Source organism: Tilletiopsis washingtonensis (genome assembly GCF_003144115.1).
Source record: "Tilletiopsis washingtonensis strain MCA 4186 unplaced genomic scaffold FA09scaffold_25, whole genome shotgun sequence".
NCBI classification, from domain to species: domain Eukaryota; kingdom Fungi; phylum Basidiomycota; class Exobasidiomycetes; order Entylomatales; genus Tilletiopsis; species Tilletiopsis washingtonensis.
Genome location: NW_020312022.1, coordinates 645 through 23,573, shown reverse-complemented (window position 1 = coordinate 23,573; position 22,929 = coordinate 645). Strand labels below are relative to the sequence as shown.

Sequence of the window (22,929 nt, the reverse complement as noted above, 5' to 3'; positions counted from 1 at the left end):
GTCTCCTCATCCTCCCTCGCCCCGCACCGCAGCGCACACACCACTGCGGCATTCTGCCCAGCATGTCCGACGATGAGGTGCGTCGCGCGGCCAGACAACCTTGGCTGGGGCTGACGCCGCCGGCAGTTCCTCATGGACGATGCCGCCGACGAGGTGCGTTGTGTTGCGGCCCCGCACCGCAGCACCGCACTCACGCCCACGCCCGCAGGACTACGACTTCGACTACGAGTCCGACGACGCCGAGGCCGACGACGCCGACGTCGAGAACACGTACTACAACGCCAAGTCCAAGAAGCGCGACGAGCCCGAGGCGGCGCTGGCCGAGTGGCGCCGCCTCGTCGACGCCGAGAGTCCCAAGGGCGACTGGTGCGGGCCGCGCCGGGGCATGTGCAGGGCCGCGCTGACACGTGCGAGCACAGGGGCTTCAAGGCGCTCAAGCAGAGCACCAAGCTCAACTTCGCGCGCGGCCGCCACGCCGACGCCCTCGTCACGTACGAGGAGCTCCTCGGCTACACGAAGAGCGCCGTGACGCGCAACTACTCGTGCGTGGCATGTGTGGCTGGTCTGCCCCCTGCTGAGCTTGCCGCCGCAGCGAAAAGTCGATCAACAACATCCTCGACTACGTCTCGGCCGCCACGTCGGTCGATGCGCCGGCCGCGAGCACGTCCGCCGCCACGCTCGACCTCTCCGTCATGGAGCGCTTCTACGAGGTGACAAAGACGGCGCTCGAGAGCACCAAGAACGAGCGCCTGAGCATCAAGACGGACCTGAAGCTGGCGCGCCTGTGGCTGGCGCGCAAGGAGTGGGGCCGCCTGGGCAAGGTGCGTGTGCTGTGCCGGCCTCGCCGTGCGTCTGCTGACACGCGAGGCAGACGCTCAAGGGCCTGCGCGCCCACTGCGAGGACGCCGCCGGCGACAGCGACGGCAGCCGCGGCACCGTGCTGCTCGAGGTGTTTGCCATTGAGATCCAGATGTACGACGAGATCAAGGACTTCCGCAAGCTCAAGGTGCGGCGCATGGGCTGATCTGGGTGCGCAAAGGAGCTGACACGCGCTGCAGGAGACGTACGACGCCACACTCAGCGTCAAGAGCGCCATCCCGCACCCGCGCATCATGGGCGTGATCCGCGAGTGTGGCGGCAAGATGCACATGGCCGAGAGTGCGTGCCCGTATGGCGCGCGTGGCAGTGGCATCGGCTGACGCTGCTGCAGAGGAGTGGGCGCTGGCGCAGATCGACTTCTTCCAGTCCTTTCTCTCCTACGACGAGGCCGGCAGCGCGCAGCGCATCACCGTGCTCAAGTACCTCGTGCTTGCACACATGCTCATGGGCTCCGACATCAACCCGTTCGACAGCCAGGAGACCAAGTCGTGCGTAGACGCGAGCGAGAGGAAGCGAGGGCAGTGCTGACATGGGACGCGCACGCAGGTACAAGAACGACCCACAGATCGTCGCTATGACCAACCTGGTAGCCGCGTACCAACGGCGAGAGGTGCACGAGGCAGAGAAGATCCTGCGCGGTGAGTCGGGCGTTTAGGCGCCGCCATGAGCCTTTCAGCTCACGCTCCCTGTCAGAGAACCGTGCGACGATCATGGACGACCCTTTCATCCGTGCACACATCGACGAGGTGCTCAAGGGCCTGCGCACGCAGTACCTCATCGACCTCGTGCGTCCCTATACGCGCGTCGAGCTCTCCTTCCTGGCGCGGGTGCGTGCGCTGCGCTCGAGCCGCGACTGCGTCCACGCTGACGATGCGCCCCGTGCAGCATCTGAACATCCCACGCGCGGAGGTCGAGGAGCTGCTCATGGCCTTGATTCTCGACGGTCGCGTCTCGGGACGCATCGACGGCGTGCGCGCGCAGCTCACTCTGCTGCCGCGCACGGGTGCAGGCGCGGGCGCAGACGCGGGCAAGACGCTCAGTGCGCGCCGGTATGCGGCTCTGACGCGCTGGACGAACCAGGTGCAGCGGCTAGGCGACATGCTGGAGGAGAAGCAGGCGGCGGGAGTTGGCGGAGGCGGAGTGGTGGGAGCTGCTGCGCTGGGCATGGGAGGTGGCATGGGAGGACGTGGCGGGCCTGTTCAGCGCGTGCGGTGAAGGAACACCCATCCGCGCGCTTTGTCATCTCTCTCTCTCTGTCGGGCTCGAAGGCAATCACCATACCACACATCATCACACCACACTGCGTCGCATCTGGCTGAGCACGGCCTCAGGCCTCGTCGCATTGCGGATCGGGCAGCCGCCGGTACGCCTGGAACCACTTGTCGCCCTTGTTGCGCACGACCTTCTTGCCTGTGGCCGGCAGTGCTGTGAGTCAGCCACTGCACCTGCGAGCGAGCCGTCGCGGGCCCCGCCTTACCTTCCTCAGTGGCGCCCCACACTGCAGCCACACACGGATCATCGACGAGCTCCGCGTCGGGAATGCGCTCGAAGAGCGGATGCGCATCGAGATGCCCGACCATCCAGACGTGCAGGTCATGCACGTCGGTGATGGTGTACACGATGCCGCCGGGCCGCAGTACGTACGCGTATTCGGCCAGCAGCGTCTGACTGGGGAGTAGTGGCGTGAGCGAGGCGCGCGGCAGGTCTGGGCAACGCAGACGCACGAGATGATGCGCGCCTTGTGCTTGATGCGCTTGAAGTGCGGATCCGGATGCAGGAAGAACATCTTTGTCAACTGCAGGGGTCATGCCAGCGCATCAGCGTCGACGACAGGCGTGCGCCGACATGGCGGCAGCGCTCACCTGGCCGCGCTCGAAGAAGTTGGGCAGGAACTTCATGGCGTTGCTGCGCAGCACACTGATGTTCTCGTAGCCGCCCGGCACGTCGCCGGCGCCGCGCACAAGCTGCGCATTCATCTCCCGCTCGTCCTCCTCCGACAGCTCGTCGTCGTCGGCCGGCTCGACGGGCGCGCCCTTTGCGCCCTTTGCGCGCTTCGCTGGCCGCTGCGCTGGCGAAGAAGGACCGGCGCTGGGCTGCTGCGCAGCTGCATCGCCGTTTCCCTCTCCCTGCGCTGCCGTCACATCGCCGCCCTCTCCCTGCACCCCCTCGCCCGCCGGTGCATCCTCCACCTCGCCCCTCTTGGCCGCCTGTGCCCTGCGGTGTGCCAGACGCAGCGCCCAGATCTTGTCGTGCACGTACGCCGTGACCTGCACGCGAATCTCGAGGCCGAGCATGAGAGTGGTCGGAAAGTGCGGCGCGAGCTGGAAGAGCAGGCCGCCGAAGCCGCAGCCAATGTCGAGGAACTCGACGCGCGGCGCCGCCGCGGACGAGGCGGCGGCGGCCGGCACGAGCTGCGGGTAGTGCGGGTGCCAGTCCATGTACTGCGGCGCCCGCGGGCTGAGTGTGGCGCATCAGCCATGCGACCTCGCACGCGCTGCTCGCTGGCACACGCACTAGACGAGGTCGTGGTCGGCAAACGGGTTGGCGTGCGCGCGCTGGCGGTACCAGCGCTTCTGCGGCACGACGATGGCGCCGAGCGCGCCGGTGAAGGCGAAGGCGTTGGGGTGCGACTGGCCCTCCTCGGGCGCCGAGGGTGCGCCGCCCTTGCGCTTGCGGATGTGCGTCGACATGGCGGAGTGTGTGGGGATGGCGGGCGGAAAGCAGGCCAGGCGCGGCAGGGCACTCGGGAGGGCAAAAGTCGCGCGCGCGTCTCTCATGCGGCAGCGGGCAAAAAGCTGCGAGCCAAAAGTCGAATCAGTGCGCCGCCGCCGTTCTTCCCACCGCCATTCCCTCACCTCGCACCATGCCTCGCACCGCGCCCGTCGCCGCGCCACAGGCGGCCAGCAGCAGCAGCGGCAGCAGCTCTGGCAGCTCGAGCAGCAGCAGCAGCGCCGACAGCGATGCAGAGCTCGCCGCCGCACCTGCGTCCACACGCTCGCTCTCGGACGCAGAGCAGGCGGGCGACGACGACGAAGAGGACGAAGACGACGACGAGGCCGCACAGGCGCAGGCTGACGCAGACAGAGAGCGGCGCGCGCAGCAAGCGGACCGCAAGCTCGGCACGAAGCTCGTGAGTGCGCCGCACCTCGCTCCTGCTCACTCGGCTCACATGCTGCCCAGCACCACCTCTTCCGCACCGTCGCCGCCGCCGTGCGCCGCGCCCGCACGCACGAGCTGCAGCGCCAGATCAAGCGCCTCAAGCCGCTCGCCGCCGGGAGCGCCGAGGCGCGCGCTGCCGAAGACGAGCTGGCGGCGCTCAAGGCGCTGCTGCCCGAGCCGCTGGCCGCGCGCGCGCTGCGCTCCAAGCTCGTCAAGGCCAAGCTGCTGCCGCGCGGCACCGCGCCCGACGCTGCCGAGTTCCCGCTGCTGCGCCACATCGAGGCGCACGAGGCGCTCGCCGCTGCGGGCGCCGCTGCTGCAGCCACGGGCGCCGCCGGCAAGGTCGAGGCGCGCTTGCTGAGCAACAAGGGCCTCGCCGACGACGTGCTGCACGCCGTCGACGCGCTGCGTGCCCTTGTGCGGCCCGACGAGGTGCGCGCGCCGCCCAAGGCTGCGGCTGCGGCGCCGAGCGAGCCGCGCGGGGACAAGGGCAAGGGCAAAGAGCAGGCGCCGCCGCCGCCGCGCGCCGCGCCGGGCTTCGTGCCGCTCGGCGAGGCCGGCCTGCTCGAGCGCGAGTGGTCCGGCGAGGAGGACGAGGGCGACGAAGAGGTCGAGGACGAGGCATCCGGCTCCGAGGACGAGCAGTCGCAGGACGGCGAGAGCGACGTCGACGAGGCCGAGGCGGCGCGGCGCGTCGCGGCGCTCGGCGACCTGAGCCGCTTCGACGCCATGCTCGGCGGCGCATCCGACGAGGAGGAGAGTGCGGACAGCGCGGCGAGCAGCGAGGCCGAAGGCTCGGCGCGGCCAGCGGCGCGGCAGGCGGCCTCTGCGGCAGCGGCAGAGCCCAAGAAGCGCAAGCGCAGCGCCTCGCCGGCCGCCAGCGCCAAGGCCGGCAAGGCGGCGAAGAAGGGCAAGGAGAAGGCGGGCGCAGAGATGGAGCCGCTCACGGTCGGCAGCAGCACGTTCCTGCCGTCGCTCTCGAGCGGCTTCGTCAGCGGCCGCGGGCTGCGCCTCGGCAAGGACGGCGACGACTTCAGCGGCAGCGAGGGCGAGCTGAGCGAGATCGACGAGGACGCCGAGGAGCGCGGCAAGGACGGCAAGAAGGTCGAGCGCAAGAACAGGCGCGGACAGCGCGAGCGGCGCGCGTGAGTGGCCGTGGTTGGAGCGAGGGGTGCATAGCTGACACGCGGACACTACAGCATCTGGGAGAAGAAGTACGGCCGCGCCGCCAATCACGTCAAGCTGCGCGAGAAGGAGGCGCGCGCCGCCACGCGCGTCTACGACCCCACCACGCCGGCGACGCGCGATGCGTCGGGCGCGCGCAAGCGGCCGGCGCCCTTCCTGGCGCCCGGCCGTGTCGACGGCGGCTGGGGCGGCGGCGTGGCCAACTCCAAGCCGGCACCGCCGCGGCCCACGGTGCCGCCGGCGCGGCCGCCTCGCCCGCAGCAGCATTTGGCGCCACGGCCGCCGCCGCGCAGCGCGCCGCCGGCGGCCGCCAAGCAGGAGCAGATGCACCCGTCGTGGATCGCCAAGCAGAAGCAGAAGGAGCTCGCGGCGCAGGCGGCAAAGGGCGCCATCAAGGCGAAGAAGATCGTCTTCGACTAATGCCATCGGGTGTCGCATGTATGAATCGTGATTGCGTCTGCAGGGAGGAGCTCTGTACCCTCGCGCCTCACTTCTTGGCGCCGTGCACGGCCTGCCACTGGCTGCGCGCACCCATGAGACTGGTCGCGAAACCGGCCAGACCCAGCACGCCCTCGTCGAGGTCGAGCACGCCGGCGCCCGTGGCGGGGATGAGCCAGTCGAGCGCGTCCTGCGTGGCCTGCCAGCGCACGGCGGCCTGCTCGGTGCGGATCTGCGCCAGCTCGGCGCGGCGTGCGGCCTCCTTCTCGGCCGTGGCGCGCGGCCGGCCGGCGTGGGCGGCGCGCGTGCGCAGCGCGTACGTCTTGTACGCGCTCGACACGAGCGAGAAGGAGAGGCCGGTGAGCCAGAAGCGCGCCGCGTTCTTGCTGATGCGTGCCGCCGTGTCGGGCGCGAACTGGTAGGCCTTGGAGCCGTGCACCTGTGGGGTGTGGGTGGTAAGCCCTGAGGATGCCGCGGGTATGTCTGTCCCACACACGCCGCACGCACCCACTGCAGCATGTCGAGCGTCAGGTAGCACATGTAGCCCAGCTGCCGGCCGACGGCCGTGTACGCCACGACGGGATCCTGGATGGCGGTGGCCTTGAGGGCGCTCTGCGCGTGCTCGAGGAACTTGCCCACGCGCATCACTGGGCGGCCGTGTCAGCATGTGTCGTGGAGGCATGTGAAGCACAGCAGGAGCGCCATGCAGTGTCGAGCAGCCGAGCGGTGCAGTGCACGACCGATGCGGCACATGCGCAGCAAAGCACGGCCGAGACGGCGGCGCCGGTGCGATTCTGTGAGGCGCCGGTCCGCTACCGCCTGCCAATGATGCGTTCACTGCGGCGATGGCCGACGCTTCTGCTGCGGACCAGCTCGCTGTCCTGCTGCTACCGCTCTGCCTACCTCTCGCTGCACCCATGCCTGCTGCAGCTGTCGCGACTGCGCTCGCTGTCTCGCCCCTGTCCCCTCACACCGCATCGCACTCTCCACCGCCGCCGCGCCCTCCACTGCCGCCGCCGCGCTGCGCCCTGGCCCTCTCGCCGCCGCGCTGCACGCCTGCCGCGCGCCACTCACGCTTGCGGCTGAGGCCGAGGTTGCTCTTGAGCGCCGTGAGGCGTGCGACGGTCTCCTTGCTGGCGCCCTTGCGGTACTCGTACCACGCCAGGAAGCGCGCGGCATACTGCACGGCGCGGTACGTCTTGTCGCGGCCGACGGTCGTGGCCCAGAAGCGCAGCTGTGGAGAGTGTAAGCCAGTGCAGAGCAGCGTGTATGCGCTGCAACACACGCACCACATTGGAGAGGTACGGGTGCAGCACGAGCTGCTGCAGGGCGGACATGCTGGGCGAGGGTGCGGGGGGTGGTGGTGGGAGGCCGGGTGCGGCCGTGCTGCCCGTATCGCACGCCAACGGCCCGGCATCGGCGTGGGCCGGCGGCGGCCGCGTCGCCCGCTTCGCACGCTGAAAGCCCAAGGCGCGCCGCCCGCTGCCCGATGGCCGGAGTCGCGCCTTCCCACGCTTTTTTGGCGGCGCGTCGGCGGCGCGGCGCCGGCATTTCGTGGTTCCTGCCTCTGCTCCACCACATCCCACACACACCATGCCGCCCGCCGCCGCTCCCGCCGGCGCATCGAAGAAGGCTCGCAAGGCCGCCGCCTTCAAGGCCAAGGCCGGCGGTGCGCGCGCCCCGCCGCCCGCCGACGACGAGCGCGGCCGCCGCGACGTGCCCGACGGCGGCGACGTGCCCGAGCCCGACGTGCCCGCCGACCAGGCGCCCGTGCCGGCGGCGGCCAAGGGCAAGGGCAAGGCGCCCGCCGAGGAGGTAGCGGCCGATGGTGCAGCGCCGGCGCGCACCAAGAAGAGCAAGGCGCCGGCCGACGAGGCAGCGGCTGGCGAGGCGGCGCCGGTGCGCACAAAGAAGAGCAAGGCGCCGGCCGTGGAGGCCGAGGCAGACGCGCCGTCGGGCAGCAGCAGCGCCGCCGCCGCCGCACCGGCCAAGCCGCTGAAGAAGAAGGCGCTGCGGGCGCTCGCCGCCGCCGGCCTTGCGCCTGCCCCGGCCGCCGCAGATGTGGAGTCCACCGCCGCCGCACCGAGCCGGAAACGCAAGCGCGCGGCCAACGAGGCGCCGGCGACGAAGCGCAAGACGACGTTTGGCGCCGACGGCGAGGTGGCCGCCGAGGAGGTGGCGCCCGCCGCCGACGCCACGGCCGCGCCCAAGGCGGCCGACGAGGGCAAGAAGCGCTTCATCGTCTTTGTCGGTGCGTGCAGCTGCTCTGATCGCACGCTCCCTGTGGCTGACCCGCTGCGCAGGCAACATGGCCTTCACCACCACCGCCAAGACGCTCGCCGCGCACTTTGCCACGCGCTGCAACGAGACGCCCAGCGTGCGCCTCCTCACGACGCGCGTCGACCCCGAGGCGGCCAAGGCGCTGTCGAAGAGCAAGCAGAAGAGCATCGCCAAGGGCAAGGCCGCCGACCCGGGTGCGTCGCGCTCGCGCGGCTGCGCGTTCGTCGAGTTTGCCAGCGCCGGCAACCTGCAGCGCGCGCTGCAGTTCCACCACACGCTCCTCGAGGGGCGCACCATCAACGTCGAGCTCACCGCCGGCGGCGGCGGGCAGAGCGGCGCGCGCCGCGGCAAGATCGCGAGCAAGAACGCGCAGCTCGAAAAGGAGCGCGGCAAGCTGCACGAGAAGTACGTCAAGCCTGCCGAGGAGAAGCGCAAGGAGAAGGGCCGCGAGGCCGCCGAGAAGGCCGCCGCCGCCGAGCCGGCCGCCAAGCGCGTGCGCCCCGACGGCGAGGGCGAGGCGCAGTGGGGGCGCGGCGACGCCTCCTCGCGCGGCCGAGGAGGCGCACGCGGCGGCCGAGGCGGCGGGCGCGGCGGAGCGGCAGCGACCAAGGTGCCGCGCTGGGCCGCCAGTGGCTCCAACGCCGTCAAGCTGGCGAGCTGAGCTGCCAATGCCATGCCTGCCACTGCTAATAAGTAGCTCATTTGCGCGCCCTAGTCGTCCATGCGTCCGCGTTTCCGTTCCCGCTCGTCGCCGCCGCCCTGCTGCTGCTGCCCCATCTGGCCCTGCGATGACTGCTGTCCCTGTGGCGGCGCCGCGCCCGGGAAGCCCATCATGCCGCCCATCTGCGGCATGCCCATCATGCCCGGCATCATCGGCATGCCCATGCCGAAGAACTGCGGGTTCTGCGGTGTAGCGTCAGCGCCGCGTAGGTCCCCACCAGACGCGGCAGACTCACAAAGTGTCCGGCGCCCATGCCGCCCTGCTGCGGCGGCGGTGCGCCATTCCTGCCTCCGCCGCCGCCGCCGCCGCCACGTCCATACCCGCCTCTCCCGCCTCCGCCGCCGCGGCTGCCCTGCTGCGGATAGCCCATGTAGCCCATGCCCTGCGGCGGGAAGCCGCGCCCGGCGCCGCCAGGTGGAGGTGCGCCCGGAGCGCCCGCGCCAGGCAGCATCGGCATGCCGAGCATCATTGGCGGCATGCCGTTGGCCCCGCCCAGCCGGATGGGCGGCGCGAATGGCGGCGGTGCTGCGCCGTTGCTGCCACCGGCGCGGTCGCGGCCGTCGCGCCCGCCATCACGTCCGCGGTCGCGCATGCCGCTGCTCGAGCCGCCGGGCCCGCCGCGGGCGCCACCGCTGCGTGCTCCGTCGCGTGCCGGCGGGTCTGCGTGGAGAGTGAGCGCAGAGACGCAGCGGCAGAGACACGCGCGACGCACCCTTGGGCAGCGTGCGGAACGGGTTGCCGTGCGCCGACGTGCTGAGCGTGACGAGGGCGCGCTTGTGGTGGAAGTCGCTGCGCGCAATGAGCAGCTGCAGCGAGCGCACGGCGGCAGACCGACTCACTTCTCGTCGAACCAGCCCTTCAGCCGCCGCGCCTCGTCCTCGTCGCCCAGCTCAATCCACGCCACGCTGCAGGTTGCCGTGTGAGCGCATACATGCGGCCAGAGAGCACATGCCACGCACCCCTTGCTCTTGCCGTTGACCTTGTGCTCGGAGAAGGTAATGTCGGCGAGCGCGACCTGCGCGCCGACCTCGCGCTCGGCGATCTGGCGCAGCTCGTCGTCGGTGACCCACTGATCGCGCCGTCAGCGTGCGCACACACGCGTGCCCGCCAGGCCACGCACCCAGTCGAGCTCGCCGATGTACAGCGCGTTCTGGATGCTCGGGTCCGTCACCTTTGGCCGCCCGGCAAGCGCGGCACGGGCGGCAGGCGGCGCCTCGGCGGTGCTGCTGCTGCCTGCGGCGGAGAAGGCGTCGTACGGCGGCTTCTGCAGGCGCACATCAGCGCCCGGCACTGGCGGCGGCCGGCAGCGCGCCTCACCTCGTCGTCGTCGTCGCGCCCGCGCTTGGCGCCCGCTCCGGCCGCCGGCGCCGCGCTGGCCGCGCCCTGCTCCTGCTTCACTGCCGGCGCCGGCGGCAGGAACGGCGCAGCGGCCGCCTCGGGTGCGCCCGCTGCGCCGCTGTCCGAGGCGGCGCGCTCGTCGTCGTCGGCGTCGGAGGCGCGGCGCTCGGCCGAGTAGAGGTCGGCGTCCTGCGGCGGGCGTGAGTGGCTGTGCGGCGCGTGCGGCGCGGGCGACGCACGGCATAGAGGTCGAAGGCGTCGTCGTCCATCGTGTTGGAGTGAGGTGGAGGTGGGCAGAAGGCAGGAGGCGGGAAGCGAGACGCCCGAGCCATGCGGGAGCAGGCGGCATGCAGCGCGGTCACGTGCGCCGCCCAGCCAGCCAGGCCGCCTCAGCCACTTCGCTCCTCTCGCTCGCCTCTCTCCACTCCACACCACCACCAGCAATCATGCCGCGCACCGCGCCTGCCGCACCCCGCCTCTTCCACGAGGACGTCGTGGTGCGCTGCGCCGACGCCGCGCCCTCGCCCTCGCAGCTCGCCGGCCTGCCCGCCGGCGCGCCCGGCGAGCGCGGCGTCGTCGTGCGCTGCTGGCACGACGAGGCCGAGGCGCTGCCGCCGGCGCCCGGCGTCGACGCCGCCGGCATCGACCGCGCGCTGCGCGACGGCGAGCTGGGCGTGGCGTGGTACCCGTCGGCGACGCGCGAGATTGTGCGCCAGGAGCAGCTGCAGCTGTGGGACCGCGCCTTCCAGGTCGGCGACGTGGCGCGGCGCAGCGGCGAGGCGGGCAGCAGCGACAGCGCCAGCACTAGCACCAGCACCGGCAGCACCGGCATCGTCACCGACGTCGCCATGACGCTGCAGCTCGCACACGTCCTCAGCGGCCAGCGCGTCGCCGCCGTGCCCGCGGCGCACGTCGCCAACGCGCTGCGCGTCCTCGTCGGCGACCACGTCGTGCACGCGCGCGCCGGCTGGGTCGGCGTCGTCGAGGAGGTCTTCGAGGAGGGCATCGTGCAGAGCTCCGTGTCCGCAGACCTCGTGCGCGTCTGCGACGTCGGCTCGCGCCTCAGCGTCGGCGAGAAGCAGGAGAGCGGCGACGTGAGTGGCGCGTGCGGCGTGTGGCCGCAACGGCTGACACGCAGCAGGAGGCGGCCAATGCGGCATCGGGCTGGAGCGCCCTCTTCTCGCGCCGTGCGCCGCCGGAGCGTGTCACCAACACGGTGCTCTCCGTCAAGCAGACGCTCAGTGCGTGGCGCGTGCTGCGACCCGCCGCCCTGGCTGACACCCGCTGCAGTTGCCGTCAACTGGCTCGCGCTCTCGCAGCGCCTCGAGCCGGCCGAGCAGGACGCGCGCCCGCGCCCGAAGCGCTTCTGGGACGCCGACATGACGGAGCTGACGCTCGTGCGCTCCTTCTCCGAGCACGCGCGTGAGTGGCGCCGCAGCTTCTCCCTGGTGCACTACTGACGCATGCCACAGACGCTGTCGGCGACAAGGTCATCTTCAAGACGCCCGAGCTCGCCGCGCAGTACGGCCTCGAGGAGACGCAGCACGGGCCCGACGGCGCGCGCGTCGCCGTCGGCGCCATGAATGTCGTCTCGACGTCGTCATCCGTCTCCGTGCTCTGGCAGGACGGCAGCAGCAGCGTCGAGGAGTCGACGTCGCTCGTGCCGCACCTCAACCTCGACGAGCACGACGTGTGGCCGGGCGACTTTGTGCTGCACCGCCCCGACGCCGACGCCGACGACGGCGGCGCGGCCAGCGAGCGCGTGGGCGTCGTGCAGAGCATGGACGCGCGCGAGCGCACCGCCGTGCTGCGCATCTACGGCAGCGACACGACCGAGGCCGTGCCCGTGCTCGAGCTCGACGTGCACGGGCCCGAGACGGCGGCGTTTGGCCTGCACCGCGGCGACACGGTGCTCATCGCCTCGCGGCCCACGGGCGTGCTGCCACCGGCGCTGCCGCGCCTCGGCGAGCTCGAGGAGATGCCCGAGGACGAGGAGCTGCGCGCAGAGATGAGTCACCTGGGCATGGCGTACGCGCAGCGCTTCGACAAGGAGTGCCCGCTCGTCCTGCCGGCGGCGCCGAGCGAGGGCATCGACTGGTACGGCTCCGTCACCGGCATCTCGCCCGCCGGCCTCGTGCAGATCCGGCTGCCCGACGGCAGCAGCGTCGAGGAGAAGTACGAGCACCTGAGCCTGCTGGTCGACGGCTTCGAGGGCGACGACGGCGGCTGGGGCGACGACGAGAGCTCAGAGTTCGAGACGGACAGCGAGGAGGATGTCATGTGGACGACCGAGGACGGCGAGGAGGTCGAGCCCGAGGAGGGCGACACGTGGGAGGACATGGACGTCGATGAGGAGGACGAGCTGGTCGATGAAGAGGTGCAGCCAAGGGCGGCGCCGGCTGCCGCTGAACCGCCGGCTCCCGAGCCCGAGGCCGCGCAGCCAGCCGTTGCTGAGGCCAGCACCTCGGCCGTGCCGAGCGAGCCGCAGGCTTCTACGTCTGCCGTGCCGGCTTTCACACCTGCGCTCGCCTCGGTGCCGCAAGCAGCGGGCGCCTCAATGCCGTCGGATGCGCGGTGGGAGCGCTTTGCCATTCTCGAGGAGGCGCCTGCGGACCACGCCTTTCTGAAGGAGAAGGTCGAGGCGCCGAAGAAGGCCTTCTTCTCGCGCCTGCAGAAGGAGTTCAAGATCCTGCAGAACAGCCTGCCTGGTGCGTGCAGCGGTGTGACTTGCGTTGTGCACGCGATTGACCTCCTTGCCAGACTCGATCCTGGTGCGCAGCTACGAGGACCGGCAGGACCTGCTGCGCGTCCTCATCATCGGCAGCGAGGGCACGCCGTATGAAGACGCCCCTATCCTAGTCGACTTCTCCCTCAAGGCCGACTACCCGCACTCGCCGCCCGTTGCGCACTACCACAGCTGGACAAGCGTGCGTATGCGCATGGTCAAGGGCGGTGCTTCGCTGACTCGATGCTGCGCCAGGGTGACCGCATCTCGCCGAATCTCTATCACGACGGCAAGGTCTGCCTGAGCGTGCGTATCGCCGTCATTCTCTCGCTGCGCTGTGCTGACGGCCTCGGCAGCTGCTCGGGACCTGGGCCGGCGAGAAGAGCAGCGAGTCGTGGAACCCATCCAAGAGCAGCCTGCTGCAGCTCTTCGTCAGCATCCAGGCGCTCGTCCTCGTCACGAAGCCATACTTCACAGAGCCGAGCCTGGAGCGCACGGCCGGCACAGACGAGGCGGAACTTAACAGCCGGCTGTACAACGAGAAGAGCTACATCCTCTCGTGCGTATGTCGTGCGCACGTGCCGTGCAGCTTGCTCACCCGTCTCTCCAGCCGCGCATTCGTCCGGCGTGCCCTTGAGCATCCGGTGCAGGGCCTCGAGACGGAGCTGGCCTACTTCTACTACGGCGACGCCACGCACCCGTCGCGCCTCCGGCGCGTCATCGAGCGCGCGCAGAAGCTGCTGGCCGGCGTCGATGCGCGTGGCAGCGCTGCGGAGGAGGAGGGCGAGCAGGAGGAGACGGGCACGGTGGACGGGCCAGCGGTGACGCGCCTCAGCGGCGGCGGCGCCATCATCCTGCGGCGCTCGCTCGCGGCCCTGCAGCGCCTGGCCGATGCGCACGCCGCCTGAGCGCCGTGCCGCTTCGCACACATGTCGAGTCACGCACACCACCTAGACTAATCTACTCGGCTGATGTACAGGTGTCGTTCACAGGGTGCTAGTATACAGTGCGGCGCCTAGGTGCGCGACCACGGGCACGGGCAGGCGGCGCTGCCCGTGCGCTCCTCCGACGTCGGCGTCGTGACGCTGGGACGCGCGATGCGCCCGTCAAGCAGCGCGAGTGCCTGCTCGACGCGCGTTTGCTCGACGTACGCCAGCCGGCGCCGCTTGTGCGCCCGGTCGGCGCTGAGCGGCTCCTCTTGCGGCGCAGGGGGAAGTCCAGCGTCGCGCGCTGCACTCGCCGCCTGGAGCGACTCGAGCGCCACGAGCTTCCGGCCGGGCGTCTCTGCTCCGCCCGCACCACTGCCGTGCTGTTGCGGCGGCGGCGTCTGCGGCTCGATCTCGACGCTCTCGCGCTGTGCGTCCCTGTCGCGGCGCAGCGGCTGGTAGGTATAGCGCGCCGAGACCGAGCTGCGATGGCGCAGCAGCGGCGGGCGCGGCGGCGCGGGCATGGCGGCGGGCGCACGCCCGGACACGACGTCGGCGAGGAGCGTCAGGCCGCCGGTGCTGCTGGCCTCGAAAGCGGGAAAGGACGGGTGCGAGCGCAGCATGCGCCACGCCTCGGGAATGCTCGCTTGCTGGGGCGCAGCGGCCGACCGCGGCGACGGCGCTGGAGGCGCAGCGGGGCGCGTCGGCGGCTCCGTGTACCACACGCTCCTCTTTGCCGGCTGCACTCGGCGCTGGCGCAGCGGCACGGCGTTGCCGGCGTCGAGATACGTGGCGCCCGCTGCGTCCTGCCCGGCGCCGCGCGACACGGCCTCGCAGAAGGCGGCCAGGGCCGGATCGGCGCCGCACGCGCCGCACGACGACGGGTCGCCCGAGCACACGGCGGCCGCCGGCGCACCGGCGGCCAGCGTGAAGCGCGGCCCGGGCGACGAGGCGTGCAGCGGCCACAGCGGCTGCTTGGCGCCGGCGGTGCGGTGGGGCGACGGCGGCGGCACGACGCTCCAGAGGCGCGCCTTGCCGCTCGGCGCCCGGCGTGCCAGAAGTGCAGCTGGCGCTGCGGGTGCGAGGAGCGACTCGAGGCGGAGTGCCGGCAGCTGCTCGGCCGCATCCTCCTCCTGCTTGATCGCCAACACCGACGAGCGCGAGTGCCGCTCGGGCGAGTGCCGCTCGGGCGAGCCGGTGAGGTCGAGCACCTCGCCGCGGCAGAGGCAGAGCGTGTCCTGCGTGCAGATGCCGCAGTCGCGGTCGATGTGCAGCGCCAGCGCCGACGGCGGCGACAGCGGTGCGTGCGGGTGCATGTTGAGGCCCGCAGCCGGCGGCGGCGGCCGTGGCTGACGGGGCAGACGCACACTCGGGCCCACGGCCGTCGTCGCCGTCGGCGGAGCGGGCTGCGCCGGCGCCGGCTGCTCGTGCAGCGGCCGCTTGCATCCCTGGCCCTCGACGCAGCGGCCGGCCGCCGCCGCCTTGTCCAGCTTCTCGCAGCGCAGCCGCAGCGCCGCATTCTCGCTGCGCAGCGCCGCATTCTCCTCCTTCATGCGGCGCGCCACGCGCTGCAGCTCCGTCGCCGCCTCGACGCCGGCGGCCTCGTACGCGGCCACCTTGGCCTCGAGGCCGGCGAGGTAGGACTGCTTGCGCTCGCGAAAGGCGCGCTGCGACGCGCGGTTCTGCGCCTTGCGTTTCTGGCGATGGGACGTGAGTGTGCGACTGGCGAGCAGGGGTGTGTGTGCACTCACCGTCGGCGGCTCCTCGGCGCTCGGCTTGCGGCCGGGCTTGGCGCGTGCCGGCAGCACCCAGGTGCGCGACGGCTGCACGGCGCTGGCGGCGCTGGCGACGAGCGGGCGCGCGTTGGCGGGCACGGCTGCTGGAGGCGAGGTGGCGCTGCTGCTCCTGCTGCTGCCGGCACTGCTGCTGGCGCTGCTGCTGCCCGACGGCTCGTCGTGCAGCGAGACGGACGTGGAGCTGGCGCGCGTGGGCGACGCCGAGCGCGAGGGCGATGCGGCGCGTGCTGAGCGTGGTGGTGCTGGTGCGGCAGCTTGCGGCGTGCCAGATGCTGTAGCAGCTTGAGCTGCCTGCGGTGCAGCAGGTGCAGCAGGTGCGCGAGCCGCAGCAGAGGTGCTGGCCGCAGGGGTGCGCGGTGCAGCGGGTGCCCCTGAAGCAGCGGGCGTCGACGCCGGCGGCTGCGTGCGAGGCTGCGGTGCCGGCGCTGACGCTGCTGCGGCGCTGCCCGGCTCCTGGACGGGTGGACGCGGCCGGATGGCAGCCGGGCGCGGCTGGATGCTGCGCACGCCGGCGCTGCGGCTCGACGATGCTGCGTGCGGCGCGGGTGCGATGGGGCGCGGCGCCAGGAGGCGTGGACGCGGCGGCGCGGCGGGCGCGGGTGCGAGGCGCGACATGCTGATGGGTGGTGGAGAGGAGCGACGAGCGAGCACCGCTCAAGGCGCACAGGACCGAGAGGCCTGAATGGTCTTGGGGTTGCGGCCGCGATGGCGCCGTCGCCAGATCTGATTAGATTGGGACCGGCGCTGATCGCGCCGATCCGCCGGCACCAGCCGCGCTGCTCCCACGCTTGCTGTCACGTGCGTCGCCCCATCGCCCCGCCCCGCCGCTGCGCCGCCCACGTCACCAACACTCCGCGCGCGCCAGCAGTCATCCGTCCCGCACCCATCGCGTCTCGCCCACCTCGCCGCCATGTCCGCCGTCGCCCGCCTGCGCGACCGCACGTCCGACTTTCGCGCGCTCCTCTCGGCGCACGAGGGCGACGTGGCCGCGTCGAGCAGCTCGCGCCTCGTGCAAGCGCCGCGCGAGACGCCCGGCGCGCGCGGCGAGTTCGCCAAGCGCGCCGGCGCCGTCGCGCGCGAGATTGCAGACACGAGCGCCAAGCTCGGCCGTCTGGCGCAGCGTGAGTTGGGTGGCCAAGCGATGCAGCATAATGGCAGAAGGCCGCGGCGAGGCGATGTCGATGGGTGCCGAGTGCCAGCGGCGGAGGGTCATGAGCGAAGGGCACGGCAGCTGCGGAGGAGGGCGCAGTGGGCCGCAGCCCTTCGAGGAGCATCGCACCTCTTTGACAGCGCTGGCCGGGCTCCTCATCGCATGCGCATGCCACAACACGGCACCCGCTGGCCTGCTCGCGGCTGCTCCTGCCGCCCGATTGGCTCCCACCTGTGTCGGCCACACCGCTCACACCGCCGACAGTGGCCAAGCGCAAGACGCTCTTCGACGACCGGCCCGTCGAGATCTCGGAGCTGACGTACATCATCAAGCACGACATTGCCGGCATCAACGGGCAGCTCTCGCAGCTGCAGACGCTGCACCTCGCCTCCAAGGCCAAGCCCGGCGCGGCGAAGCGCGACCGCGCCGAGGAGCACCGCGGCAACGTCGTCACGCTGCTGCAGAGCCGCCTGGCGGGCGCCACGAGTGCGTTCCAGGAGGTGCTCGAGGTGCGGACGAAGGTGCGTGGCGCGAAGGTGGTGAGCAGCTGTGGCACCCGGCTAAGCAGCTCCACACAGAACATGAAGGCGTCGCGCGACCGCAGCGAGCAGTTTGCCTTTTCCGGCGGCGCACCGGCGCCCGGGCAGAACTCCGGTGCGTGCCTGTGCCGCGTCGTGCTGCCGGCGACCGCATCGCTCATGTCACTGACGCCCGTCAGTGCTGCGCGCGCGCAACCTGCCGACAGACTCGCCGCTCTACAAGCCGCACGGCGGCGCGCAGGCGGCGGCCGGGAGGGCAGCCTTCGACCCGGCGCTCGCGGGCGCCGACGGGTATGATCCAAAGGCCAAGGGCGGCGGCGAGTTCCTGGCGCTGGACATGGGCCAGCAGCAGGACCAGATGCTGCTGATGGAGAGCGGCGGCAACGTGAGTGCCAGCGAGAATCTTGTGTGGCGCACTGGCTGATGGCGCAGCAGGATGCGTACCTGCAACAACGCTCCACGGCCATCGAGTCGATTGAGTCGACGATCTCGGAGCTGGGACAGATCTTTGGGCAGCTGGCGCACATGGTGCAGGAGCAGGGCGAGACCGTCACCCGGTGAGGCACCTGTGTGAGCCAATGTGTGGCACGAGCTGATGCGAGGCGAGCAGGATAGATGCCGACGTCGAAGAGGTCGGCCTGAATGTCGACGGCGCGCAGCGCGAGCTGCTCAAGTACTTTGCCAATGTCTCGAGCAACCGCTGGCTGATGCTCAAGATCTTTGGCGTGAGTCACTGCGAGCAGTGCACAGCTGGGCGTCGCTGACAGGTGCTTCACTGCAGGTCCTCATCGTCTTCTTTCTGCTCTTCATTGTCGTCAGCTAGACGCCCGCCGCAGGCTACACGAGACCGCGCGCCTCACTCCGCCTGCAGCCTGACTTCCACTCTCTCGGGACAACAGGTGCATTAGACGTCATTATACCCTTATTGGTCGTGCGCAAGTCATGGTGCTGGCGCTGAAGACGAGCGCGAGCGGCACTGCACGTCTGAAGGTGATGCATGTTGGGTATCGCTTGCAGGTGCTGGTGTGAGCGAGCCGAGAAGTTGTGTGACTACACCGCCGCTGATGGTGGCGTTCTGCGCCTTGCGAGACCTCGACGTGCCGGCGCTGCATGTGCCGTTGCTGGCGGAAAAGCGTCTGGCGTGCGTGGCTGCTTGCGCCCGGCATCCTTCCATGGCGGCTGGGCATGCTTCGTGGCCGTAGCTTGCGCAGCCCTGGCCCGTCTCTTCTCCCGGCCCATGCTCCGCCATCACGACGCCACGCCTCAGACGAGCTTCTGCTGCGCGGCGCTGTTGGGCTGCGGCTGCGCGGCTGCTTGTGCTGGTGCTGCGGCCGGTGCCTGCGCCTGTGCGCGCTCCTTGACGCCCTCGCTCTTGCGCTGCAGCTTCTCGGCAAGCTCGCGCAGCTCGGCGCGGCCCTCCTCGGCGATGGTGCGCGGCGGCGCCTGCTGCTGCTTGGCCAGCGCCTCGGGCGTGAGCACGGGCGGCGCGTCGGCCTCGCGCCCCGCCGCCGATGCGACGGCGGGGCGCTCGGCGACGTACTGGCGCAGCAGCGGGTCGAAGACGTAGGCGCCCGACACGACGCCGACGGTGGCGGCGATGAGGAGCGGGAAGATGCGCTGTGTGGCCGACATGGCGGGTGGTGGTGGGGAGGAGGCGGCGCGATGTGGAGCAAGCGCGGCTGACACAGGCGGCGCGGGGCGGGCGCGCGCGTCACGTGCGGTCGCTCGCGGTCGTCTGGCCGGTCGGAGCGAGTCGGGCGCGGGCGAGGTTCAGATGCAGGGCCGCGTCGGCCGCCGGCGGCGCGCTGCGCCAACAACGGCGAGGCGCGCAAAGGCCGCGGCAGCGCCGAGACCGACGCCGCGCCCCCCAACGACGTTCTTCCTGACCCACCACCTCCCCTAACCTATCCGCACCTCCTCGACGATGCTCGCTGCCCGTGCCTCTCTGCGCGCTGCGTCGGTGCTGCGTGTGAGTGCGCGTGGCTGCTGCGATGGGCTGGCAGCATTAGGTGCCGGCACGGCGCCGGTGCCGTGCTCCGACCCGACCTGCTCCGCGCATGCGCCGTGGGCGCGCGCTGTCCAACACCGCTCCCCGCATGCAACGGGCGGCCGCCGGCGCTGCGCTCTCCTCCGCACCACCACGAGCACCGCTCACCCGCCTCCTCCAGACGCCCGCCGCCGCCGCCAGCACCCGCGCCTTCTCCCTCTCTGCCAGCATGGTGCGTGCCTCCACCTCGTGCGCGCGCGCACACAGCTGCTCACCACGCGCGCAGGCCCAGAAGTTCCGCGCCGAGCGCGACACGTTCGGCGACCTGCAGGTGCCCGCCGACCGCTACTGGGGCGCACAGACGCAGCGGTGAGTCGGCGCACGGCGAGGAGCGGCGATGCAGCGTGTGCCGGAGGAGTGTGCGGCGAGTGGCTGGGAGGCAGATCGTATCCGACGGCTGGCGGGCGGCTGTGCAGCGTCAGTGGTGCACACGGGCGCTGGTGTGCAGCTGGATAGCGAGGCGGATGCGATCGCGCGGGGGCACCAGGCTGTGCAGCGCCTGCGGCTTGGGCGCTGCGGGCCTGTGCGCCGTGATGCGGCATGGAGCGTGCTGCCTTTCTCGCCTGCTGCCGCCGCGCCAGCTGCTCACACCTCTCCGCAGCTCACTGCAGAACTTCGACATTGGCGGCGCGCAGGAGCGCATGCCCCTGCCGCTCATCCAGGCGTTCGGCGTGCTCAAGAAGGCCGCCGCCGCTGTGAACCAGACGTACGGCCTCGACGCCAAGATCGCCGATGCCATTGGCCAGGCCGCCGACGAGGTGAGTAAGAATGACATGCGCTGAGGGCGGTGTGCAGGGGCTGTGCGTGCGCCTCGGCAGATGCGGCTGCGTAGGTGTGCCTCGACGGTTGATTTGGTGCTGGCGATGCGGCTCCGCGAGCGTGCCAGCTGGCAGCGAGGCGCACCAATGTAGACCCCGACTGCAGCTACGCTGTGCTCACGCCGCGCCGGCAGGTCATCTCGGGCAAGCTCGAGTCGCACTTCCCGCTCGTCGTCTTCCAGACGGGCAGCGGCACGCAGACGAACATGAACGTCAACGAGGTCATCTCGAACCGCGCCATTGAGATTCTCGGCGGCGAGCTCGGCTCCAAGAAGCCCGTGCACCCCAACGACCACGTCAACATGAGCCAGAGCAGCAACGACACGTGAGTGCGCCGGGTGGTGCAGCACCAGCGCCGGTGCTGACGCTGCGCACAGCTTCCCGACGGCCATGCACGTCGCCTCGGTGCTGCAGATCCGCAACTCGCTGCTGCCGGCGCTCGAGGAGCTGCGCGAGGCGCTCGACGCCAAGCGCGCGTCGTTTGACGACATCATCAAGATCGGCCGCACGCACCTGCAGGACGCCACGCCGCTCACGCTCGGCCAGGAGTTCAGCGGCTACGTGATGCAGGTCGCCAACGGCATTGCGCGCGTCGAGGCCGTGCTGCCGCGCCTCAGCATGCTCGCGCAGGGCGGCACCGCCGTCGGCACGGGCCTCAACACGTACGCCGGCTTCGACGTTGCCGTGGCCAAGAAGATCTCGGAGCTCACGGGCGTGCCCTTCGAGACGGCGCCGAACAAGTTCGAGGCGCTCGCCGCGCACGACGCCATCGTCGAGGCCAGCGGCGCGCTCAACACCGTCGCCGTGTCGCTGATGAAGATTGCCAACGACATTCGCTACCTCGGCTCGGGCCCGCGCTGCGGCCTCGGCGAGCTGAGCCTGCCCGAGAACGAGCCGGGAAGCAGCATCATGCCCGGCAAGGTCAACCCGACGCAGTGCGAGGCGCTCACGATGGTCGCCGCCCAGGTCATGGGCAACAACACGACGATCAGCATCGCCGGCTCGTACGGCCAGTTCGAGCTCAACGTCTTCAAGCCCGTGCTCGTCAAGAACCTGCTGCAGAGCATCCGTCTGCTCGCCGACGGCGCGCGCAGCTTCACCAAGAACTGCGTCGTGGGCATCGAGGCGAACCGCGACACGATCAAGAAGATCCTCAACGAGTCGCTCATGCTCGCGACGATCCTGAACAGCCACCTCGGCTACGACAGTGAGTGGCGCGATGCGGGTGATGTGCGGTGGATGCGAGCGCTGACCCCCTTCTGCAGACGTCGCCAAGGCCGCCAAGACGGCGCACAAGGAGGGCACGACGCTCAAGGAGGCCACCGTCAAGCTCGGCTTCCTCACGCCCGAGGAGTTCGACGAGAAGGTGCGCCCGGAGCTCATGCTCGGCCCCGACGAGCCGCCGAAGCAGTAGAGGGATAGGGATAATAGATTGCGTCACCTGGATGAGCTGTCTGCGGCGTGAGCTGGCGGGCGCGCCGTACTGCCGCGTTGAGGGCCATGCGCGACCGTCTTGCACCGCAGCGTAAGGTCAGGCATACAGGCTTGCTGAGCGGGGTGGATTGACCCTGCGCCGCCTCCTGCTGAGGTGCAAAGGCAGGAGCCATGCCAATGGGGCCAGGGCCAGGCCAAGCAGCTGGCGCAATAAAGCGCGCTACCTCCTGGCTCAGTGTGCTGCTCTGACTGGAGTCTTGCTTCTGCAAAAAGCCCGCAGAGAAGACCTCCAAGAAGGTCACAACTGAGCATATGTCAGCAATAGCACTTGTCACGTGGGCAAGGCCCAGGAGGAAGGCAACAGGAGTCTGGCAGGCAGCCACGCAGGATCTGAGTAAGCTCTGGAAGCCTAGTCAAGAACCTAGACCCTTGCCGGAGAGGAGGGTGTGACAATGCAAGATCAGAACTGACTATCTACATGTGGGAGTGGGGGAGGCCCTCCTTATATACCTTAGAGGGCAGAGCAGGGAAGACGCAACGCAGGTTCTACAGTGTTCTGTGAGGGAAGCTCATGGAAGGGGATGGAAGGTAGTGGAAACAGATGCAACCTGGTAGAATGTTCCAGGCGGATCTGTGAGGTTCTGTAACCTTCTGCACAGTTCCGTACGCTTCTGTCAGGTTCTGTAGAGTTCTAGGACGTTCCATGGGGTTCCAGAGGGTTCTCTGAGGATCCATGGAGTTACGCAGGGTTCCAGAGGGTTCTGTAGGCAATCTGCCGCTTGGTTCATGACAGTACCCCCGGGTGTAAGCGCTTGTTCCACGAGCGCGGTTAGGGCCCTGGACGGTGAGGATAGCGCCGGTGATAGCTCTTGACCAGGGAGCTTGAAGGGTCCAGCTCTGATGCTGGGATCCAGGAGGCTGCGTCCAGGTGGAATTGTCCTGCGGCGCAGCGGCAGAGGGTGTCCAGGTTGAGAGGTCCTGCAACACCACTTGAGAGAGGGGGAAGGCAGCGTCTAGGTGGAGTTGTCGGCGCAGCCATGGCAGAGGGTGTCCAGGTTGAAAGGTCCTGCAACACCAGAGGCATAGGAAGAGGCAGCGTCCAGGTGGAGTTGTCCTGCAGCGCAGCAGTTGATGGTGTCCAGGTTGAGAGGCCCTGCAACACCCATGAGGCGGGATGGTTGTCTGTAGAGTCCAGGAGTGATGCTGGAGGAGAGGCTGTTCTGGGCAGGTTGTGTTGACTTGGTGCAGAGAGGGGCCTGAGATATGCCAGAAGGGCAGGCCTCTTTATCTTCCTGAGTGCTGAGCCTTGGCAGGGCACTGATTGGCCTTGTGTCCCTTGTTGCCGCAGTAGAGACAGAGGTGATTTTCCTGTCTGTACCTCTTCTCTGCGTCTGTAAGTGGCTTGAACTTGCGCAGGGTGGCCGTAGAATCGAGATCCATAGGGGTAGGATCAGAGGTTGGAGCTTGTGGTGCCTGCAGAGTTGCTTCCCGGGT

At 70.2% G+C, this 22,929-nt stretch overlaps 12 protein-coding genes across 12 annotated transcripts; 6 read left to right on the top strand and 6 right to left on the bottom strand.

Annotated features, from left to right (window-relative positions):
- Positions 1-62: 62 nt before the first annotated feature.
- FA09DRAFT_363160 (putative COP9 signalosome complex subunit 2) lies at positions 63-2,173 on the top strand (the record flags this gene model as incomplete). The annotated part of the gene is made up of 11 exons (XM_025745557.1): positions 63-77; positions 127-153; positions 209-366; positions 420-542; positions 593-821; positions 872-1,006; positions 1,059-1,158; positions 1,211-1,367; positions 1,426-1,517; positions 1,573-1,706; positions 1,765-2,173. The coding sequence occupies 11 exons, from the start codon at positions 63-65 to the stop codon at positions 2,092-2,094; spliced, it is 1,500 nt and encodes a 499-aa protein (XP_025595262.1). The 3' UTR covers positions 2,095-2,173.
- Positions 2,174-2,187: 14 nt separating this feature from the next.
- Positions 2,188-3,589, bottom strand: FA09DRAFT_332409 (putative methyltransferase). Its single transcript, XM_025743443.1, has 5 exons — positions 3,394-3,589; positions 2,742-3,336; positions 2,604-2,674; positions 2,357-2,547; positions 2,188-2,289 (listed from the first exon to the last, which is right to left on the bottom strand). Exons 1-5 carry the CDS (start codon positions 3,567-3,569, stop codon positions 2,207-2,209), a joined length of 1,116 nt encoding a protein of 371 aa, XP_025595261.1. The 5' UTR covers positions 3,570-3,589; the 3' UTR covers positions 2,188-2,206.
- A 128-nt stretch (positions 3,590-3,717) lies between these two features.
- FA09DRAFT_332408 (hypothetical protein) lies at positions 3,718-5,207 on the top strand. Its single transcript, XM_025743442.1, has 2 exons — positions 3,718-4,009; positions 4,060-5,207. Exons 1-2 carry the CDS (start codon positions 3,743-3,745, stop codon positions 5,185-5,187), a joined length of 1,395 nt encoding a protein of 464 aa, XP_025595260.1. The 5' UTR covers positions 3,718-3,742; the 3' UTR covers positions 5,188-5,207.
- Positions 5,208-5,710: 503 nt separating this feature from the next.
- Positions 5,711-6,998, bottom strand: FA09DRAFT_302130 (peroxisomal biogenesis factor 11; the record flags this gene model as incomplete). The annotated part of the gene is made up of 4 exons (XM_025740392.1): positions 5,711-6,100; positions 6,169-6,308; positions 6,736-6,895; positions 6,951-6,998. The coding sequence occupies 4 exons, from the start codon at positions 6,996-6,998 to the stop codon at positions 5,711-5,713; spliced, it is 738 nt and encodes a 245-aa protein (XP_025595259.1).
- Positions 6,999-7,963: 965 nt separating this feature from the next.
- FA09DRAFT_290885 (hypothetical protein) lies at positions 7,964-8,383 on the top strand (the record flags this gene model as incomplete). The annotated part of the gene is made up of 1 exon (XM_025739967.1): positions 7,964-8,383. A coding segment is annotated over one exon (420 nt), but the record flags the coding sequence as incomplete, so codon positions are not given.
- Positions 8,384-8,814: 431 nt separating this feature from the next.
- Positions 8,815-10,276, bottom strand: FA09DRAFT_156039 (hypothetical protein). Its single transcript, XM_025739212.1, has 8 exons — positions 10,240-10,276; positions 10,172-10,189; positions 9,980-9,995; positions 9,783-9,926; positions 9,622-9,731; positions 9,502-9,567; positions 8,898-9,451; positions 8,815-8,844 (listed from the first exon to the last, which is right to left on the bottom strand). The coding sequence occupies exons 1-7, from the start codon at positions 10,242-10,244 to the stop codon at positions 9,235-9,237; spliced, it is 576 nt and encodes a 191-aa protein (XP_025595257.1). The 5' UTR covers positions 10,245-10,276; the 3' UTR covers positions 8,815-8,844; positions 8,898-9,234.
- An 892-nt stretch (positions 10,277-11,168) lies between these two features.
- FA09DRAFT_155933 (hypothetical protein) lies at positions 11,169-13,687 on the top strand. Its single transcript, XM_025739211.1, has 6 exons — positions 11,169-11,241; positions 11,291-11,422; positions 11,473-12,708; positions 12,761-12,927; positions 12,981-13,031; positions 13,082-13,687. Exons 2-6 carry the CDS (start codon positions 11,380-11,382, stop codon positions 13,631-13,633), a joined length of 2,049 nt encoding a protein of 682 aa, XP_025595256.1. The 5' UTR covers positions 11,169-11,241; positions 11,291-11,379; the 3' UTR covers positions 13,634-13,687.
- Positions 13,688-13,740: 53 nt separating this feature from the next.
- Positions 13,741-16,062, bottom strand: FA09DRAFT_341449 (hypothetical protein; the record flags this gene model as incomplete). Its single annotated transcript, XM_025744451.1, has 2 exons — positions 13,741-15,348; positions 15,403-16,062. 2 exons carry the CDS (start codon positions 16,060-16,062, stop codon positions 13,741-13,743), a joined length of 2,268 nt encoding a protein of 755 aa, XP_025595255.1.
- Positions 16,063-16,357: 295 nt separating this feature from the next.
- Positions 16,358-17,959, top strand: FA09DRAFT_335454 (t-SNARE; the record flags this gene model as incomplete). The annotated part of the gene is made up of 7 exons (XM_025743768.1): positions 16,358-16,568; positions 16,862-17,118; positions 17,176-17,251; positions 17,343-17,521; positions 17,572-17,693; positions 17,747-17,861; positions 17,918-17,959. 7 exons carry the CDS (start codon positions 16,358-16,360, stop codon positions 17,957-17,959), a joined length of 1,002 nt encoding a protein of 333 aa, XP_025595254.1.
- Positions 17,960-17,990: 31 nt separating this feature from the next.
- FA09DRAFT_332404 (hypothetical protein) lies at positions 17,991-18,774 on the bottom strand. The gene has a single exon (XM_025743441.1). It carries the CDS (start codon positions 18,766-18,768, stop codon positions 18,400-18,402), a length of 369 nt encoding a protein of 122 aa, XP_025595253.1. The 5' UTR covers positions 18,769-18,774; the 3' UTR covers positions 17,991-18,399.
- A 458-nt stretch (positions 18,775-19,232) lies between these two features.
- On the top strand, positions 19,233-21,415 carry FA09DRAFT_335453 (putative FUM1-fumarate hydratase; the record flags this gene model as incomplete). The annotated part of the gene is made up of 6 exons (XM_025743767.1): positions 19,233-19,355; positions 19,410-19,492; positions 19,785-19,941; positions 20,136-20,326; positions 20,379-21,208; positions 21,267-21,415. The coding sequence occupies 6 exons, from the start codon at positions 19,233-19,235 to the stop codon at positions 21,413-21,415; spliced, it is 1,533 nt and encodes a 510-aa protein (XP_025595252.1).
- A 454-nt stretch (positions 21,416-21,869) lies between these two features.
- FA09DRAFT_332402 (hypothetical protein) lies at positions 21,870-22,233 on the bottom strand. The gene has a single exon (XM_025743440.1). The coding sequence runs from the start codon at positions 22,168-22,170 to the stop codon at positions 21,982-21,984; it is 189 nt and encodes a 62-aa protein (XP_025595251.1). The 5' UTR covers positions 22,171-22,233; the 3' UTR covers positions 21,870-21,981.
- Between the last annotated feature and the right edge of the window lie 696 nt (positions 22,234-22,929).